Source organism: Podarcis pityusensis, assembly GCF_964106645.2.
Source record: "Podarcis pityusensis genome assembly, chromosome: Z".
Lineage (NCBI taxonomy): Eukaryota > Metazoa > Chordata > Lepidosauria > Squamata > Lacertidae > Podarcis > Podarcis pityusensis.
The window spans coordinates 33,053,265-33,072,620 of record NC_138044.1 but is presented as its reverse complement, the minus strand read 5'-3'; the positions used below and the strand labels follow the sequence as shown (position 1 = coordinate 33,072,620).

Here is a 19,356-nt window from a genome sequence, read left to right as displayed (position 1 = left end):
TGCGCGCGCGAGAGGCCATAGAGCTACGGCATGGGGGGGCGTGTAGAGTTGCCATCGGGCAAGAAGAACCCGGTGGGTTCTGCAGCTCGGCTTCACGCGCGCCTACTCAGAAGGAAGAGACAGGATGCAGCTCCCAGGAAAATGCGTATAGGGTTATTGCAATTAGCATTAATAATGTAATTAGAACATCTGGAGGGCCACGCACCTCCCCTCACTAATGTCCTAAATTCAGGTAGGTAGCCGTGTTGGTCTGACGCAGTCGAAATAAATTTTAAAAATTAAAAAATTGTCCAGTAGCACCTTAGAGACCAACAAAGTTTGTTCTGGGTGTAAGCTTTCGTGTGCATGATGAAGTGTGCATGCACACAAAAGCTTATACCCAGAACAAGTGAGAGCTGGACCATAAAGAAGGCTGATCGCCGAAGAATTGATGCTTTTGGGTTATGGTGCTGGAGGAGACTCTTGAGAGTCCCATGGACTGCAAGAAGATCAAACGCATCCATTCTTAAGGAAATCAGCCCTGAGTGCTCACTGGAAGGACGAATCCTGAAGCTGAGACTCCAATACTTTGGCCACCTCATGAGAAGAGAAGACTCCCTGGAAAAGACTCTGATGTTGGGAAAGATGGAGGGCACAAGGAGAAGGGGAGGACAGAGGACGAGATGGTTGGACAGTGTTCTCGAAGCTACTAGCATGAGTCTGGCCAAACTGCGGGAGGCAGTGGAAGACAGGAGTGCCTGGCGTGCTCTGGTCCATGGGGACACAAAGAGTCGGACACGACTAAATGACTAAACAACAACAAAGGTGCTATTGGACAAATTTTTTAATTTATATCCTAAAGAGCATTATTGGAGATCTCTGCGAATGGAGTGAATTCATAACCCAAGATGTCTTGTCTGCAGCTGTTTGCAGCAGAGATGTCACAAAACACCCGCTGCCCCCACTGCACTGCACTGCAATGCAGAGATAATGGCCTTCAGGGCACCCATTAATTCTGGCTCTGACCCTCAACACACACCTGGCATCCTGCAATGTGGGAGATGTAAGCCTCTCTCTCTCAACCTCATCTCTGCTCCGTGCAATGCGGGGAGAAGTGAGCTACATTACATTGATGTTTTAAGCTACTACCTCCAACCCTTCCCATTCTTCTCTGTCATCACTCTCAAATATGTTGAATGGCTGTTGTAAACCACTCAGCCTTCCCCCACACGTCCTGCAACACACACACTGTGGGCATAGTATCTGTCCCATGAGGAAAAAGAGGCTCAGTCCACAACACATCCTATGACATCCTTTTCCTTCCTGTGTAGAGCTTCACTGTGTAGTGTTTTCTTGCATAAAAATCATTAACATTACGCTGATTTTCTGTGACTGATCTTACCAGAAGTCTTACACATTGCTTTGTCCCTCCTGCATATCAATTTGATACCAAATTCTGATTGACAATTAGTATTAATAATTTAATTAGAACATCTGGAGGGCCACACACCTCCCCTCACTAATGTCCTAAATTCAGGTAAGTAGCTGTGTTGATGCAGTCGAAATAAATTATAAAATTGTCCAGTAGTACTTTAGAGATCAACTAAGTTTGTTCTGGTGTAAGCTTTCGTGTGCATTCACATTTCATCAGATACCTTTAAGTATCTGAAGAAGTATGCATGCACACAAAAGCTCATACCAATTACAAACTTAGTTGGTTTCTAAGGTGCTACTGGAAGGATTTTTTTTATTTTGTTTCTAAAAAACCAGTTCCTTTATTATCCTGGCGTGGAGCTTCAGTTTATTCACGTTTATTCAGTTTATTATCAGCATACCAAATCTAATTTATGGGATGGGGAATGTGTGAGTGCATGAGCGCAATTGTAAATTCAACCTTTTTAACAAAATGTTAACCTAAATAAATAAATTTGCATCTTTAGCCATTCAAAGCACATGGCAGAGGAATGGGTGACTGGAAAGGGTAGCAAGATGGGGTGGTAGAAGTATCTAGGAAATATGATAAACAATTGGGTATATTTCCCTTTTATATATTTCATTTTCATATTATTTCTTGTAATTGTTATTTCATCATAGCAAAACAAGTTTCCAAACAATTACATCATCCTTGAAAAATTATTTGAATCCCATAATGCCATTTCAAGTTACAGGTAGGGAACCATGATACTGCATTAAAAGGGATTTACTCTGCTGAAGAGGAAAACAGTACCCAACCAGCACTTGCTGCCATAAGTTAGATCTTCTTTAGCACTTCAGTGAATTCAGATACAAGCCAGTTATTACACGCGAGGCAGACAAAAATAATCTGGTATTGTCTGATAGATCCAGTTACTTTTGTCATGATGTAGATCCACCCATTCATTGTCCATCTAGAAATTCTGGAGCGAACATACAAAAATAAGCAGTAGTAAAAGAGCGATTGGATGATGGCAGTTCAGGGGTCTTCATTTGCTAAATCCAAAATGAGGTTCAGAAGGACTTGGAAGGTGGGACGCTCGTCTGCTTTCTGGAGCAAAAGAACAGAAAAGAGGGGAAAGCTTATACCAATAAGGTTGTTTACTTAAGAGACATTAATGTACTATTATTTATTACATTTATCCATTGCTTTCTACAAAAATGTATCCAAGCAATTCATATAAAATACCAAAAGCTTGTCAGTTATTTAAAAACAAATAGAACAAAAATACAATAAAACCAAAATTTATAAGGATGCTCATCTAACAACAGCAAAAGCAATGAAACCTGCTGTATTTCAAGCAACAAAACTCCACCCCTGTGCTATAAGAACTTTAATATAGAATAAGTCTTCATAAATGCACACATAGCTAAATATATGAACCATGTGTCTGAAGTAGTACAGGAGAGCAATCCTGAAGCCATTTTGACTCTCCCAATGACTTCAGATATTCCTCTGCAGTAAGGGAGGCAAAGGGAGAAAGCCTTCCTGTTGTCTTTTTGCTTGCAAATCCTGTCTTAAGGGCACATTTGTGTATGAATAGGGTGAGCCTGTGGCCTGGATTTAGGAACTAAAGTATCAACCATCACAAAAGAATGGCCAGGCTGCCAAGGTAATGCAGTCAGTGACCATTATTAGGTATCCTAGCAAACAGGATTTCTGCTGTAGACCGCCTCAGCTGCTGTAGACTACTTCCTTCTGTCTGATGTTTTAGGGGGTGGTGGTCTGCGTGTGGTGAGTGGGGACCCCGTTGCAACAGTTCCTTGAATAAAGATCAGGCTTACTAGCCACTTTGCTTCTCAATATACTCTGGTTGGCCTCTGTTATTTTCTCCTACCAATAGGGAACCCACTTAAGGACTCTATATGGGCTCCAGAATGCCTCATAAGGGAAAGGGAGCAGGTTTTTTTATAACAGTTTGGCAAGCCAGGCAGGAGGCTCAGTTGCCCAGATCCTGGGGACGAGGAGGGACTTGTGACTCTGCACGCACCACGCAGATTGCCAAGAGGAGCCACCAATCCTCCAGCAGTCCCAGGGTCTGGCAATAACGACTTACTGCATTTTACCATTTGCAGTTCCTGATTTATGGTAAAAAGAGAGAACTTCATTACTGGGTGACATGCAAGTATTGCTAATAAATAAGCAAGCAACCGGGGCAGTTTACGGGAAGCCTTACCTCGTGCCAACAGCTGTACATGATGGCATAGACTCTCTCAGAGGCCAGCTGGGGGCGATAGAGACGCAGCCCTTTGGTCACATGCTCAGTGGTCTCGCTGTTGCTAAACCTCTCGTAGGGCATCTTCCCCAAGGTGTAAATCTCCCACATCAGGACACCTGTCAGTCAGGAAAGCACCATAATGGGACTTGGAATCACTGGCTCAACCCCTTATCTTGGGGTGACCTCTGTGTTCTACATGGATGCTGCCTCCTAATGGGCCATGGCAAAAAAATGGAGGATTGATTACAGTCCTTTAGCACCTCTTAAGTCTCTACTGTTTAAGCTCCAGTGTCTCCTTGTTTTGTATTTATAGTCAGATATGGCAATGTATTCCTGCCCACCTAGCAGTTTGAAAGCTCGTCAAAGTGCAAGTAGATAAATAGGTACCACTCCGGCGGGAAAGTAAACGGCGTTTCCGTGCTCTGCTTTGGTTCGCCAGAAGCGGCTTAGTCATGCTGGCCACATGACTCGGAAGCTGTACACCGGCTCCCTCGGCCAATAAAGCGAGATGAGCGCCGCAAACCCAGAGTCAGTCACGACTGGACCTAATGGTCAGGGATCCCTTTACCTTTACCTATGGCAATGTATGTATATTAAATATACCCCAAAGCCCTATGAACACTGTTCCCTATCCCTAGGATTTACTGTGAGTTCTTAAAGGCCTAGCCCTCACATCTACAGTGGTGCCTCGCAAGACGAAAAGAATCCGTTCCGCGAGTCTCTTCGTCTTGCGGATTTTTTCGTCTTGCGAAGCAAGCCCATTAGAGGTTTAGCGCTTAGCGCTACAGTATTAGCTGATAAGCTTAGTATCAGCTGTTAAGCGGCTTAAAGATCAGCTGATAAGCGGCTTAGCATCAGCTGTTAAGCGGCTTAAAGATCAGCTGATAAGCGGCTTAGCATCAGCTGTTAAGCAGCTTAAAGATCAGCTGATAAGCGGCTTAGCATCAGCTGTTAAGCGGCTTAAAGATCAGCTGATAAGCGGCTTAGCCATCAGCTGATAAGCGGTTTAGCAGCTTGGGAAAAAGGGGGGGGGGGGAAACCCTGCAGGAACTCGCAAGACATTTTCGTCTTGCGAAGCAAGCACATAGGAAATTCGTTTTGCGAAGCACCTCCAAAACGGAAAACCCTTTCGTCTAGCGGGTTTTCCGTCTTGCGAGGCATTCGTCTTGCGGGACACCACTGTATTCTGGGGCCTGCAAATCACATCAGCAGCACAGTGTTCTTAATGCCTTCCCTATTGCAGGTAGGGTTCCGTTCATTTGCCTGTCCTTAAATCTACTGCCATAGAAAGTTCATCCTCTGGCTATTCCAGGTTCTACATCAGTGGTACACAATTTCAGCTTACCAAAAGCCCAAATGTCTGATTTGCTGCTGAACTTGCTGTACAAAAGAACCTCTGGAGGGGACCACCGGACTGGAAATTTGGATCCCATGGAGCTAATGTAGTCATCATCCAAGACGTACCTGTGTAGACAGATTTTGGTTGTGCTAATTTATATGTTGCCTTACAGGATCTTGTGCTTCCTAAAAGCCTAAAAGCTCCTCAAGATGAACATTCATTCCAATTTGTGTGCACAAAGCTTCTGTGGAGATTAAAGAATGTTTGCTCTTTACTGAGCAATGCACATCCATTCTTACTTCTTTGCAGGAAGGTTATACAAGAATGCGCATTCATCCTGATTTGTTTGCATGGAAATTATATGTGTTCCCATCAGTCGATCATTATCCTATCCTTTTAAAGTGCCTTGAAGGGAAGCTCTGCTTCTGCACATGACTGTGGCATGATGGGAAGTCTTGCTTCTAAGCTTTCCTTCTGCACATGCTGCACAACCCGTTCTAAATACCAAGACATTCCCTCATCTCCCTAGGATGTTCAGTTCATATTAAGTTCATGAAAACATTATACTCTGACCTGTTCTTAATGCATAGTTGACCACATCTACAGAACGCGATTATTATGTTCTTTCATGTTATGATCAATCATTAGTAATTGTTTTAGTCTTGCTATATCAATCACTAGTTATAATTTAATTAGGAGGTTTCATGCCTGTCTAGTTCTGTGCTCCCTTTCCCAGCCTTTAATCTATTGGTGATTAATGCCTATATGTAACCTTTGCTTTGTACTTGTGTTAACCAATCAGCAACAAGTTGCTTTGTATTTGTGTCAACCAATTAGCAACGAGCGCACCTGTGGCAATGTTGTAATATTCAATAAAAGAGACTCCTCGGGGCTTGCTCGAGAGATGCCTCTCACATGACACTTGCTACTCATCTGTCGTTATTTCAACCCAACAGTGCCTTCCCCCAAGACTCTCTTAAGCAGAAAAGGTTGCCTTCGGATTATCAGTATGTTGTTGGAGACATTCACTCATATAAAGGAAATTTAAGTTTGCATAACAGAAGTGCTCTGTCACTCTGGTACAACACATCCACTTTGGGGGGGAAAAGAAACTTGACTTCTGTGGCTAGGAGACCAGTAGGAAATGTGACCTTTGGGTTGAAAAGGATTGACCTTCCCTGCTATACACTTGCCTAGGAGTAAGCTCTACTAAACTCAAATGCAGCTTCTGAGTTAATAAGATTGCACTGCAAACCACGCCAATTGCTTCCTTGAAAAGACATCTCTGTGCTTTCTGTCAAAACCATTAGAACTGTTGTGTCTTCTCATATGCAAGTTTGTGCACTTAAACAACTAAGGCTCTTATGAGCTAGGTGGGCACCTCCTGCTTCTCCATAAGAACATCATGGCTGGCAAGAAACCAGCCTGCCTTCCCTCCCACCATTGTCCGGAGAAGGAGCAGCAGCTCCAGTGCTAGCTTTCCTCTTCCCTCCTCATTTATTTTTCCTTTGTATCATGTCAGATTGTGGGCCTCTGAGCAGGGCTGTATTCTATTTTAATATATGTGCCATGCTTAGGAAATGTTAAGCACTTTATGTCTTAAATAATAATAACCGACTAAGAGTTGTTTAATCAGGTAACAAACCTAAAATAAAAAAGAGGTAGTCCGAAATGGCAGCTGCAGTGAAGGATGCAAACAAAGAGGCTGAGGAGGAACAATAGAATGACAGTCATAATGAGAAAGGGAATAAGAAAAAAGGCATATACAAAGTTAAACAGAGAAAAAGCTAAGCAACCTCAGCTTCCTACACACGCCTATGCACACAAACTGACCTGGAGAGGCCAAAATCCGAGACTTTGACAACACCTTGTTCACTGATCAAACAGTTGCGAGCAGCCTGTGGCAGAGATAAAAGAGAATATGGTTTCAACATACTTTAGCTGGGTGGCTACCAGAGCAGGAATAAAACACAACAGTAACTTACAAAATACAGTTATTACAAATGCAATAAGAAAACAAAATGCAGCAGGAAGACCTCCTTTCTAGCAGAGAAAAAGCACAAAACCTAGGGCCATTGCTCAGTGGTAGAGCATCTGCTTTGTATGCGGAAGGTCTCAGGATCAGTCCCCAGCACCTCCAGGTAGGGCAGGGCATGCCCCCCACCTGAAACACTGGAGAGCAGCTGCCAATCAGTGTAGATAACATAGAGCTGCATAGGCCAGTGGTCTGAGTGGGTAAAATGAAGTTTCCTATGTTCCACTTTTCCAATCAGCAGCGGAGAAGATAAAATAAGACTTGGTTCACAGCACTGAGAGGCCAGATTTTTCTAAAAAAAATAATACATTCAGTTCAAAATGTGAGGAAAAGAGCTCAAGCAACAAGCAGGTGCTCTTCTCTGGGGAAGTTATTCCATAGCCAGGGTGCTACTAACAAGGAGGTCCTCTCCCTATTAGGCACACCACCCCAATTTACTTCAGATGGCAGGGGTATATGGAGCAGTTGAAAAGCAATCACCTACCAGGTCTCTGTGCAGGAACTGCTTGGATTCCAGGTACCCCATGGCCTCGCAGACATCCTTGCACATCTCTAGAAGCTCCGTGCCCTGGAGGGACCGCCGAGTGTCCCGCAGGTAAGTCAAGAGGCAACCTTTGGAGAGGTACTCGGTGACGATCAGTATTGGCCTCTCCTTCGTGCAGACTCCAAACAGCTGCACTAGCTTCTCGTGTGAGAGGTTCCTGGAGTGAGAAAACATCATAAGAACATAAGAAGAGGCTTGCTGGATTGGGCCAAAGGCTCATCTAGTCCAGCACCCTGACCAACAGGATGTCTCTGGGAAGCCCTAAAAGCAGGATTTGAGTACAACAGCACTCTTCCCACTTGTGATTCCCAGTAACTTGGTGGCAGAATGGAGAGCTGCCTCTTGAGATTCTCCACAGTACTCTAGGGGAAGAAAAATCATTATTGGTCCATTTATACCTCAGAATTCTCTATGAAGACTGGCAGTGGCTCTAGATAATTTGAGACAGGTGTCTCTGTTAGCTCTACTTGGGAGTTGCCATGGGGGTATTCTGCCATGAAAGCAAATATTCTGTCACTGGGCTATGGACCTTTCCATTTTCCATTATTATTATTATTCTCCACAAGAGCACAAGTAAATGCTAAAAAAACCAACAACCATGTTCTGCTATTTCCAGGATGGGGAACCTGTTGCCCTCCAGATGTTGGCAGACTATAGTTCCCATTATCCTTGGCCACTGGCCATGCTGGCTTGGGCTGATGGGAGCTGAAGTCCAGTAACATCTAGAGGAGCACAGGTTCTGTATCCTTGTGGTTTTCAAAAAGACTGGATATCTTTGTGTCTTTTGATTTGAGTCATTTGGGGTGATGACTCTGGCTGTAATAGCTGTGCCTGTGGAGGAACCAATAAATGGGAGATTTGACAGGAGGAGGTGGGCTAAATGCTCCTTTGGTTCCCTTTCAGTCTCTCAGCACATGTTTTTCATGCAGAAGACAGCAGATTTAGGGTACCTTCAGACTGTCAGTATTCTGTGGGAGGGCTTCAAGCACATACAGTACAAGGACTTTTCAGTTTGCAAAGTTAAAAATGCATAAAAGTCCTCTTTCATCCTAAAGCAACAAATCCTCCTTACTAAAAGAAAGACATTTTGCAATTTAAGAAAGTGACGGTGAAATGTACCCAAAAGTGTGGAATGACAGGGAAGATGCAAAACCACTGCACAGGGAAATCAGGATGAATGATTATTGACTTATAACTACCCCACAAACAAACCAGACTTGATGCTCAATTTACCAAATATATCCAAACCTCTGTGCAATCTTTGTGGTAGCAAACCAGAAAGACTGCTCAAAAAATAGACGTGCTCTTAATTCTTGGTATGATCAGTTAAGCAGGGATGGGGAAACTGTGGCCTTGCAGATGTTACTGAGCTCTATCTTCCACCACCCCAGGGACTTGTAGTCCAGTGTTCTCAATGTACCGCATCCCTATCCCAGAAATAAGAATCTATCCAGAAAAAGAGAGACAGACAAAGAGACAAATATAAAGTTCTTTGCTACTCACATCATGACTTTGGCTTCTTCGATGAATGCATCCTCTGACATGGAGCCTTCTTTGATCATCTTCACTGCTACATCATGCTGGCCTCTCCATTTCCCGTGCTTCACCACCCCAAATTGCCCTGTCCCCAGCTCCTTGAGGAATGTTAGGTCCTTTGGATCAATCTCCCATGCCCCTAGAATCAACACAAAGCACAGTGTGAGGTGTGAATCATTGTGGGAAGAAGGATTCTTAGAACTGGGCTGGGCAACTTGTGGACTCCAGCTCCCATCAGTCCTAGTCAGAATGGCTAAAGGTCAGGGATGCTGGGAAATGTAGTCAAACAACATCCAGAGGGAAACACATTTCCCACTGCTGATACAGAGGGGAAAGTAGCAAGAACAGCTGTTTGGTTCACCTATCCCAAGCCCACTTTCACTGCAGGGGAGCAACAGAAAGACAGTAAAGGTGAAGGCGCAACATCCCAAATGAAGAGCATTCAAATATTACCATATCCAAGTCCTGCCGTGGAAGGAGCAGTTCTCTGATGCGATGACACAGGGTACTTCAGTCTGGAAATAAGCCCTAGGGTGCATCAAAACAATTATATTTTGAAGAAGTGCATTCATAATAATATAGATGCAAAGCAATATAAATTGTATTACCATGTACAGTGGTACCTCTGGTTGCGAACGGGATCCGTTCCGGAGCCCTGTTCGCAACCTGAAAGGAACGCAACCCACATCCGCACACACGTGGGTTGCGATTCACCGCTTCTGCGCATGCGCATGATGTCATTTTGCGTGTCTGCGCATGCGCGAGGGGCAAAACCCAGAGGTAACCCTTTCTGGTACTTCCGGGTTGCCACGGGACACAACCTGAAAAGACATAACCTGAACCGAGCATAACAAGAGGTATGACTGTATATTATAAACAGAGCTGTATATATTCTATGCTAAAGATATCCGAATTCAGCATCAAGATGACAAGCCCAAATTGTGCAGCTTGTGTAAGTTATGCTAATGCAATCTTAGGCTGTGTAAACAGAAGCATAGTGTGCAATACATGAGAAGTAATAGCTTGGTTCTATCCTGTGCTGATCAGGCCACATCAGGAATATGGTATCAAGATCTGAGTACCACATTTTAAGGACACTGGCTGCGCACACCCCCATACATTTAAAACACATTGCTTCCCTCAAAGAATCATGAGAACTATAGTTTACTCCTTGTGCAGCTACAAGTTATGCACATACTTTACCTTTAAAGCACAACCCTCCCACCAAAGAGTTCTAGGTGCTGTGATTTGCTAAAGGTTGCTGGGAATTATATATCTGTGAGGGGTAAACTACCTTGTCGAGAGGTATCTGAGGGAAAGCATGTCCTATGAATGTGCTTTGAAAGTATAGTCTGTATGAAGCCATACTTGCTAGTCCCCTTAACAAACTACAGTTCTCAGGATTCTTTGAGAGAAGTCATGTGCTTTAAATGTATGGTGTGTATGCAGGCATTGGCAGAATGGAGTATATCCAGAGGTCAGTGACTTGGATGAGGAGATATCTGGAAACCAAGCCCAAAGGGGAATGGTTGAAAGAGTTGGGCATGTTTCATTTGGAGAATAGAAGATGAAGGGGAAGCATGATAACTGTCTTCAAATAACTGATGATGGAAGAAACTTGTTGCTTGAGAGGACAGGAAAAGACACAACAGGTGCAAATTGCAGTGGAGCAGATTTCAGTCAAATGTTGGAAGGAACCTCTGAGGGGTAGGAGCTCTTTCTACCTCTTTATACTCTGTGAACATTTATTTTCAAGAGCCACACTATTTTTTGTGTTTGCATTTTTTAATTGTAAGTTTTTAAACAGTTTTAAACTGCATTTTAAATTGTTTTGACCTGCCCTGGGATCTTAGGGCAAAGGATGGGTAATAAATTAAAATACGTTGTTGACCTTCTTTGCCTTTATCAAGCTGTTGGCATTTATCCCTCCCCTTCCCCCACTCCCATCTCCATCGTAAAAGTCGGCAAGTCTCTTTGTGCCTCAGCCTTTTCATTCCTCACCTGCTGCATTATGTTGGTGGTAGTTGATCAGCTCTGGGATGGTGTTGAAGAGGTGCTTCTCTGCCAGGAAATACTGGTTCTGGGGTGTGGAGCACACAACGTAATGGCGGATCATCCCCTGGGGGTCCCTGTGAAATCAATTGTGGATTAGTGACCAGTAGGGTAACGATGAATTCTGGAGTTCATGACTCCTAAGGTGTGACTAAAGGAAAACCGATAATTCCAGGAAATGCCATTGATGGATTTCAACCATTGCTGCACAACAAGTTAAGAGCAATAACATGAGAAGGATGGAAGGGATGAGCAAGGCAGCACAGGGCTGAGCAGCCTTTTCTGAAGCCAAAGCGGTGGCAGCTATATGTGGAGCCAGAGCCAATGACAAGCAAAGCCACACTTTGACTGGTTGTAAGTAATAAGGTAGGCAGATGAGAGCAGGTCAGGTACAGACTTGAACAGAATGTCCCTATTTTCTGAGGAAAGTTGCAAAATATGAGACTGGGGTGGGGTGGGGCAGTATTCCCAAGTGTGCTAATGAACCAGCATCCATTGAGTCAAAGGGCACATTGCCCCAGGAGTCAAGTGCTAGGCAGGGTCAAAGCTCAAAGTGTGTAGGGACACCCCTTTTTCTCCCTTCTTCTCCGTTTCATTATCCATCCATCCATTCCATCTTCCTCATGCACACAAACCCCACATCCCCCATATAATTACACCCATACCTCCGACAGGTACTCATAGACACAAGCATGCACCCCATTCATTATCTCTCTCTCTCCTCTTCATCTATTGTTGTGAAGGTGCAGGGGGGTATCAGGGGCCAGGCAGAGGGAAGAGGAGGGCCACAAGCAACTAGCGGGTTGCAGCAGGAGGAAGCTAGAACAGATGCTATCCTCCACCTGGGGCTCATCCTCATATCTGTTCTACTGTTGAGGTTTTTACTGAGGACTAGTGTAATGTGTGGTCATCTTGTTCCCACATCAGCAGGCCACACTTACCCAGATGACTTGCCAAACACGGAGACTGTATATTTTCCTGTATTGCTGATGGAGTCTCGGACAATGAAGCCACCATCTTTGCCCTGAAATTTGGAAGCAGGTGACATCATTAACATTTCATGGGGGGGTGGGGGGGTGGGGAAGGAGGAGCAATCTTTGAAATAAGCTGCAAGAAGCACCATGTGCCTAGTGCGAACTGCAGCAGGTTCAGGGACCTGCATGTCCTTGACCCTGAAGAAGTGATATCTAGTGTTTTGAACCTACCAATGTAACTTCAGTCTTTGCCCTCCCTTCATTTACAACTCTCCCACCTCCTCATCTATCCCCTCACAGCTTGGCCAAAATTCCCATTTGCAAATCCCCGCCCCCCACAGCTTGCCCCAACCCCTTTTAAAAGAGGGTCAGCAGAAGCACTTCAATAGCAATTTGACAAAATACTCTGTAAAGGGCCTCCCCCATCACTGAAGCCATAGGTAATGGAAGAGGGCGTTAAAATCTGGGTATTGCTAGACCTACATATGCATCACTTCCATATGCTAGGGTATGTTTTATAAAGGCAACAGAGCAGTCTCTCCTGCAGAATCTGCTTAATCTTTTGTGTACAGTTTTTGCTGCTTTTGATAAAGACTCACAGACAGCTTGCCATTTTGATTAGGGTGGTAGAAAAGCAGCTATGTAACCTAAACAAGGGACGCGGGTGGCGCTGTGGGTTAAACCACAGAGCCTAGGACTTGCCAAGCAGAAGGTCAGCAGTTCAAATCCCCGCGACGGGGGTGAGCTCCCGTTGCTCAGTCCCTGCTCCTGCCAACCTAGCAGTTTGAAAGCATGTCAAAGTGCAAGTAGATAAATAGGCGGGAAGGTAAACGGCATTTCCGTGCGCTGCTCTGGTTCACCAGAAGCAGCTTAGTCATACTGGCCACATGACCCGGAAGCTGTATGCCGGCTCCCTCGGCCTATAAAGCGAGATGAGCACCGCAACCCCAGAGTCGGTCACGACTGGACCTAATGGTCAGGGGTCCCCTTACCTTTACCTTTAACCTAAACAAAAGTGAGGGCTTAACATGTTTTGGCAAAAAGACACTGAAGTGTGTTCAAAAGCCCCTGAGTGTGGAACCACATATTTTGGAAAGATCCCTGTTGCTCATTTCCCCCCACCCCCAGATGCCTACATGAAAGGTAACACAGATGGAAAATTAGAATGGAAAGGTCCAACCCCCTGGACCCATTACTGATTGATATAAAAGGCATAACAATCCCCCCCCCCCGGGGTTTTCTTCTTCTTTTACTTTTTTGGAGGAAGTGGGTATTAGTAGCTGTCCCCCCCCCCTTCTCATGCTTTGTTTTTTTTTTTTTTTAATAGCAATTTATTAAGTTTTACAGTAAAAATAAACATAATAAACAATGTAACATTGATCTTAACATATTTTCACATTTTCTTTGGACTTCCTCACATCTCCCGCTCCCACTTTCATCGTTATAACGTTTTGTCAGCAATTTATCTTCTTATTTAAAACTCTTATATCCCTTCTATATTTCATAATCTTATAATTCTCAGAAGGAGCTAAATTTCACAGTCTTACTTATTTTCTTAAAAGCTTCTAAATTTAGTGGTGCTCAGTTATTTTGATCTAGCGTCTTGTTTAGCATTCACTCAAGTTACAATACTTTTGTAAATAGTTCTTAAATTTCTTCCAGTCCTCCTCAATCCTCTCTTCTCCCAGGTCACGGATTCTGCCGGTCATTTCAGCCAGTTCCATGTAATCTATCAGTTGTATCTGCCATTCTTCCAGTGTGGGTAGATCTTGAGTTTTCCAATGTTTTGCGAGAAGTATCCTTGCTGCTGTTGTTGCATACATAAAGAATGTCTGGTCCTTCTTTGCCACCCCTTGGCCGACAATACCCAAAAGGAAAGCCTCTGGTTTCTTAGTGAAGGTATATTTAAATACCTTTTTCAGTTCATTATAAATCGTTTCCCAGAACGCCTTCACTTTAGGGCAAGTCCACCAGAGGTGGAAGAACGTTCCCTCGCACTCTTTGCATTTCCAGCACTTATTATCAGCCCTTCTCATGCTTTGCATACACTCACCATGGGCTCTGGTCTACAGCCGGCATGACAACAGAATGGCAAGCAGGTGAGCAACAAGTAGCCTGGATGGCAGGCAACCCAGGTGAACTGTTTAACAGAGGCACTGCACAGAGCTGATTGCCAGACTACTCTCTGAAGTACCTTGCCTGCTCTGTTACACCTCTCAACAGCCGTGTTCAATGGAGAAGAGGACGTCACTCTCTGAAGTGCTTCCCTCACTCAGTAAAACAGCTCCCCTGGGCCACCTGCCATCCACATTGTTTGCTCACCTGCCATCCAGACATTCTGTTGTTGCACTGGAAGTTGGCGTGCCCATGGGAACTGCAGCATGATGACTGCCTTACATTTTTATGTATATAGGCAGATATACGTTTGGGCATTTTTAATATTATCTGCTAACTTTATAATTTAACTCTCACAGTGAAAGAGGAAGGAAAGAAGAAAGGAAGTACTTATACACTCACCTCTTGCTTCAGCAGTTCCTCTGCTTGCCTTCTAGTTATGTTTTTCAAATACCACCTGAAACATGACATAATATTAACCAGGGAGGAACTGCAAAGAAGAGGGCTTGGAGGTGGGAGGTGGTGAACCTCTACATTTGGGGTGAAATGTTAACATAAAGCTCAAACATTTCCCACCCAATCAGGGCAGATTACTAGGTACCTTGGCAAATGTGTGTTCTCCAAGGTTGCAAATCTGGGGGCAATGGAAGTATTTTGTAAGGGATGAGCTGTCAGGAAAATGAGACGGATGCTTAACCACTCCTGCACCCATTGATTCTCCCCCATGAAATCAATTCTCCCTTGACGCCAGTTCCCCCTTTGCCATATTTCTGCTTTCCCTGGCCTGTTAGCAGGGGTGTGGGGGTGTGTGATGAAAAATGGGTTGTCATGGGAGGCATTTGCAAAAAAGACTCAGAAGGCAGAAATGACAGGGCCCTCCCCTTCCCAGCCACCGGTTCTCTACTAAGCACTATGAAACACTACAGAGGAATAGACAACATTGTCAATTCTGGTTTCTCCTGTTCTATTTTTTCTAATCAGAAATTTGGTTTGCCCCATTTCTGCATTTATTTGTGATTTTTTTTAAAAAAAACACTCTGCAAAAAATTCCTGTGTATGTTTGGGTGCTTATCTCCTATTATATGCAATTCTGCCTAGGATAAATATTTTGCAAGTTGTTCCCCCCACCCCAATTGAATGCATTTTTGTGTATTATCCACTATGTCTGCATGAGCTTTTCATGATTATACACAATTTTAGTACGCATTCTTTGGTTGAAGAATGGCATAATAAAATTTGGAGAAGTGTGAATTTTGAAGGAGACCTGTTGCTTGGTTCTCGATTTGTAGATTTGGTGGGTTCGCCAAACACATTTTCCCCCTCATCACTACCCCCATTCCACACTCCAGAATGTATCTTATTACAAATACAAAGGGACAGATATTCTTATGTTTTTCTCATAACATTTAACTTCTGCCCTCAGGCCCACAGTTACAAGGAAACTCACTCGTACATCTCCAGAGAATCTTTTGTTTCTGTGACGTAGTTGCTGGGAATGTAGCCTTCTTTCCTGTAGGGTGAAAGAAAACAAGAACACCATGAGCCACTCCCTATGCAACTGACAGGAACCCAAGAGGAAAGGGCTGTAGCTCAATGGAAGGGCGCTGACTTTGCATGCAGAAGGTCCCAGGCTCAAATGCTTTGGCTTGGCTGAAAGTCCAGCTCTTTATTAGCAAAAACACGATCTCCACAGACTCGGCCCAGTATACCTGAAGGAGCGTCTCCACTCCCATCGTTCAGCCCAGACACTGAGGTCCAGTTCCGAGGGCCTTCTGGCAGTTCCCTCTCTGCAAGAAGTGAGGTTACAGGGAACAGGCAGAGGGCCTTCTCGGTAGTGGCGCCCGCCCTGTGGGACGCCCTCCCATCAGATGTCAAGGAAATAAACAACTATCTGATTTTTAGAAGACTAGATGGCATCTAAAAGGCAGCCCTGTTTAGGGAAGTTTTTAACGTTTCAAGTTTTATTCTGTTTTTAATGTTCTTTTGAAAGCCACCCAGAGTGGCTGGGGAAACCCAGCCAGATGGGTGGGGTAGAAATAATAAATTGTTGTTGTTGGTTGTTGAGGGCCAGGCCTAATGAGAAGAGCAGCTAATTCCTGGTGGTCTTCCATGAAAATCAGTTGCCAAGACTGAAAGTCCCCAACTCCTCCCAGCCGCCTGTCCCCTCCTCTCCAGGGCTTTCCCCAAACAACCAAAGACTGCACCTATGGCAGCCAACCTCTCCTCTCCTCTCTTCACGCCTCACCTAGTTCTGGGAGACCAGGAGAGAGGGGAGCTTGTCACATCTGGAGAGAGAAACACCTGTGACCAGCCTGACTAATCTCTGCTTCTTGATCTCCCTCTTCCCATCCTCCTGCTCCAGCTTCTGATTCTGGACTTCTCTCTGCCACAGACTCTCCCTGCTCAATAAGGCTTGTTACCTCTCCAACTTCCGACACCACCTCCTCCCAGGTTTCTCCTTCTGACCACTCATGGTTGTCCTACCACCACTCTCCGGGCTCTGAGCCTTCTTCCCTTGGGGGTTCCTCAGCTATTTCCTCTCAGGACATTCCTCTGCACCCAACCAGTCCATGACAAGCACCATACATTTTCTCCTAACATACACATGTTTTGTATTGAATTTTCCCTACGAGTACATTTTTTGCAAAGCAATTTCTCCCAGAATAATGCATCCTTGTGTGCTGTCTTCACTAATAAATACATGTTTATGCACACTTTATCCCAGTAAGTGCATTCTTGCACGTATTAAAGTAAAAGTAAAGGGACCCCTGACCATTAGGTCCAGTCGTGGCTGACTCTGGGGTTGTGGCGCTCATCTCGCTTTATTGGCCGAGGGAGCCGGCGTACAGCTTCCAGGTCATGTGGCCAGCATGACTAAGCTGCTTCTGGCGAACCAGAGCAGCGCACGGAAACGCCGTTTACCTTCCCGCCGGAGCGGTACCTATTTATCTACTTGCACTTGACGTGCTTTCAAACTGCTAGGTTGGCAGGAGCAGGGACCGAGCAACGGAAGCTCACCCCGTCGCAGGGATTCGAACCACCGACCTTCTGATTGGCAAGTCCTAGGCTCTGTGGTTTAACCCACAGCGCCACCGCGTATTACTTGGCTGCAAATCTGCACAGCAAAATTATGAGAAGTGCACATTTCGAAGGACAGCCAACTCCGTTCTCATATGTTCCCACCCCACCCCGGAAAATGTGAATTAGTGAGGTTCACCTTTAAATGATAACTAAATCTACAGGGGGTATGCAAGCGGAGGGTGGGCTCCTGGCAGTGGCCTTGCACTGTTCTCTCCCCTACTGTCTGTGTTGGGTCTCTTACCCGTTCTGGTCTTGTGCTCTCCACCAGGACTCATTGCTCTCCTCCAGGACAATGTACTCTTTGCCCTTTTGCAGCTCCAGGTCCTGTTCAGTCATTGGGAGATAGTCATAGAGAGCCACGACTTTCCTTGTCCTAGACTGGCCACCAGGCACCGGTTCAGGGGGCAACTGCTTCTTGATCATCTTTGCCAGTGTTCAGAGAGGAAATAAGAAAAGAATGAGACTTTCAGGATACCCCTTTCAGCACCTATCACAAGTAGAGGGAACTTGATGGAAAGAAGTCCCAACGAGAGAAGAATGGTTACGGAAACGAATGGACTATGCAGAAACGGCAAAACTTACCAGAAGAATAAGAAATCAAGACAATAAACTTTTTTTAGTAAGGAATGGAAATGGTTTATTGAATATTTACAGATATGTTGCAAACAAGACATTAGCAGGATTGTTGTAAAAACATGCAGTTTCTAAAACATATATGAATTAGATGAGAAAAAAAGAATATAGTTAATTGGGATATGCAGGGGAAAAGAAAGAAAATAAATTCATGCAACCGCAGAAAAAGGAGGAGGGAAGTCTGGGAAGTCGAAGATTGATATGTAAGAATTGTTTCATTTTCTTTGTTGAAATGTTTAATTGTTACAAATGAAAATAAATAAACTTTTTAAAAAAAAACAGGTGGAAGGAACTTGTGAAACACACACAGAGAGATGTTGCTGGACTACAACTCCCATCACCCTTGGCTAATGGGCATTCTGCCTGTGGTTGATGGGAGTTGGGAGTTCAACAGCACTATGCTGCCCACCCCTAATACAGTGGTGGAGAACCTTTCTGGCGGGCCAACTCTGACAGGTGAGCACAACAACCAAGTAGAGGATTGGCAAAGCCTTGTTTTTCCGCTCCCTATCAGGTGGTGGGGAGGAAGAAGAAAAGCCTGCAATGTGTAAGCATGGCTGCAAGCAGGAGGAGACCCTCTTGCCTGCAAAAAAAAGAGCTGCTTGCTTTAATAATAATAATTACAATAATTATTATAATAATAATAGTACCCCACCCATCTGGTTAGGTTGTCCCAGCCACTCTGGGTGACTTCCAACACTACAAAAACACAATAAAACATTAAACATTAGAAACTTCCCATTCCTGGGGTGCTTTCAGATGTCTTCTAAAGGTTGCATAGTTACTTATCTCCTTGAAATCAGATGGGAGGGCATTCCACAGGGTGGGTGCCACTACCAAGAAGGCCTCGCTGCCTGGTCCTTTGCTTTGGCTGGGTATGTCTGTTCTCAGTAGGATTTAACTCCCCCCACCTTGCCGTACTGGTCAGCTGATGAGTGGGTGAAGGAACAGCGAAATCCTGCTGCTTTGGGTATAAGAACAGGCATGTGCAACCAAGGCAGAAATGAATCCCACCCTCCTGCCCATCAGATGATGTCACAAGTGATAAAAAGTTAGTGTGGTTTGAGGGAAATGGCTTCATGGGCCAAAATAGGCCAGTTGGAAGGCTAGGATTGGTCCATGGGCTGAAGGTTCCTCACCCCTGCCCTAATCCTGTCTCTGCCCCAAGGTGCAACCCACCCACCACAAAAATTGCAAATCCTGGCTGCTCATACCTTGTTCTCCTCTGGAGTTGGTGGTAGAGGCTTGTCAGGCTTGAGAAGACAACGGCCACTTCTGAAACCTTCAATTAGAGGAAAGCAGGGCATTTTAAGTGCATCTCCAGTAGGAATAGAGAGAAAAATTCTTCATCACGCACCCAAAACCACATCTTTTAC

The 19,356-nt window shown here is 44.6% G+C and overlaps 1 protein-coding gene and 1 long non-coding RNA gene across 4 annotated transcripts in view; one reads left to right on the top strand and one right to left on the bottom strand.

Annotated features, from left to right (window-relative positions):
* The first annotated feature begins 39 nt into the window (after window positions 1-39).
* Window positions 40-12,176, top strand: LOC308468185. The gene is made up of 3 exons (XR_013981512.1): window positions 40-232; window positions 11,353-11,531; window positions 12,105-12,176. It is a non-coding gene; the product is annotated as an uncharacterized lncRNA (long non-coding RNA).
* Window positions 2,002-19,356, bottom strand: part of BTK (Bruton tyrosine kinase) — a 41,364-nt gene continuing 24,009 nt past the window's right edge. For all 3 annotated transcript variants that reach the window (XM_080990153.1, XM_080990155.1, XM_080990154.1), the window contains 13 exons: window positions 19,195-19,262; window positions 17,589-17,770; window positions 15,714-15,776; window positions 14,669-14,723; window positions 12,119-12,201; window positions 11,127-11,254; window positions 9,579-9,653; window positions 9,093-9,264; window positions 7,530-7,746; window positions 6,844-6,908; window positions 5,017-5,135; window positions 3,630-3,787; window positions 2,002-2,503 (listed from right to left, as the gene is read on the bottom strand). In XM_080990153.1, coding sequence (XP_080846279.1) covers window positions 2,432-2,503; window positions 3,630-3,787; window positions 5,017-5,135; window positions 6,844-6,908; window positions 7,530-7,746; window positions 9,093-9,264; window positions 9,579-9,653; window positions 11,127-11,254; window positions 12,119-12,201; window positions 14,669-14,723; window positions 15,714-15,776; window positions 17,589-17,770; window positions 19,195-19,262 — 1,457 coding nt within the window. In that variant the 3' untranslated portion in view covers window positions 2,002-2,431. The remainder of the gene's footprint in view (window positions 2,504-3,629; window positions 3,788-5,016; window positions 5,136-6,843; window positions 6,909-7,529; window positions 7,747-9,092; window positions 9,265-9,578; window positions 9,654-11,126; window positions 11,255-12,118; window positions 12,202-14,668; window positions 14,724-15,713; window positions 15,777-17,588; window positions 17,771-19,194; window positions 19,263-19,356) is intronic.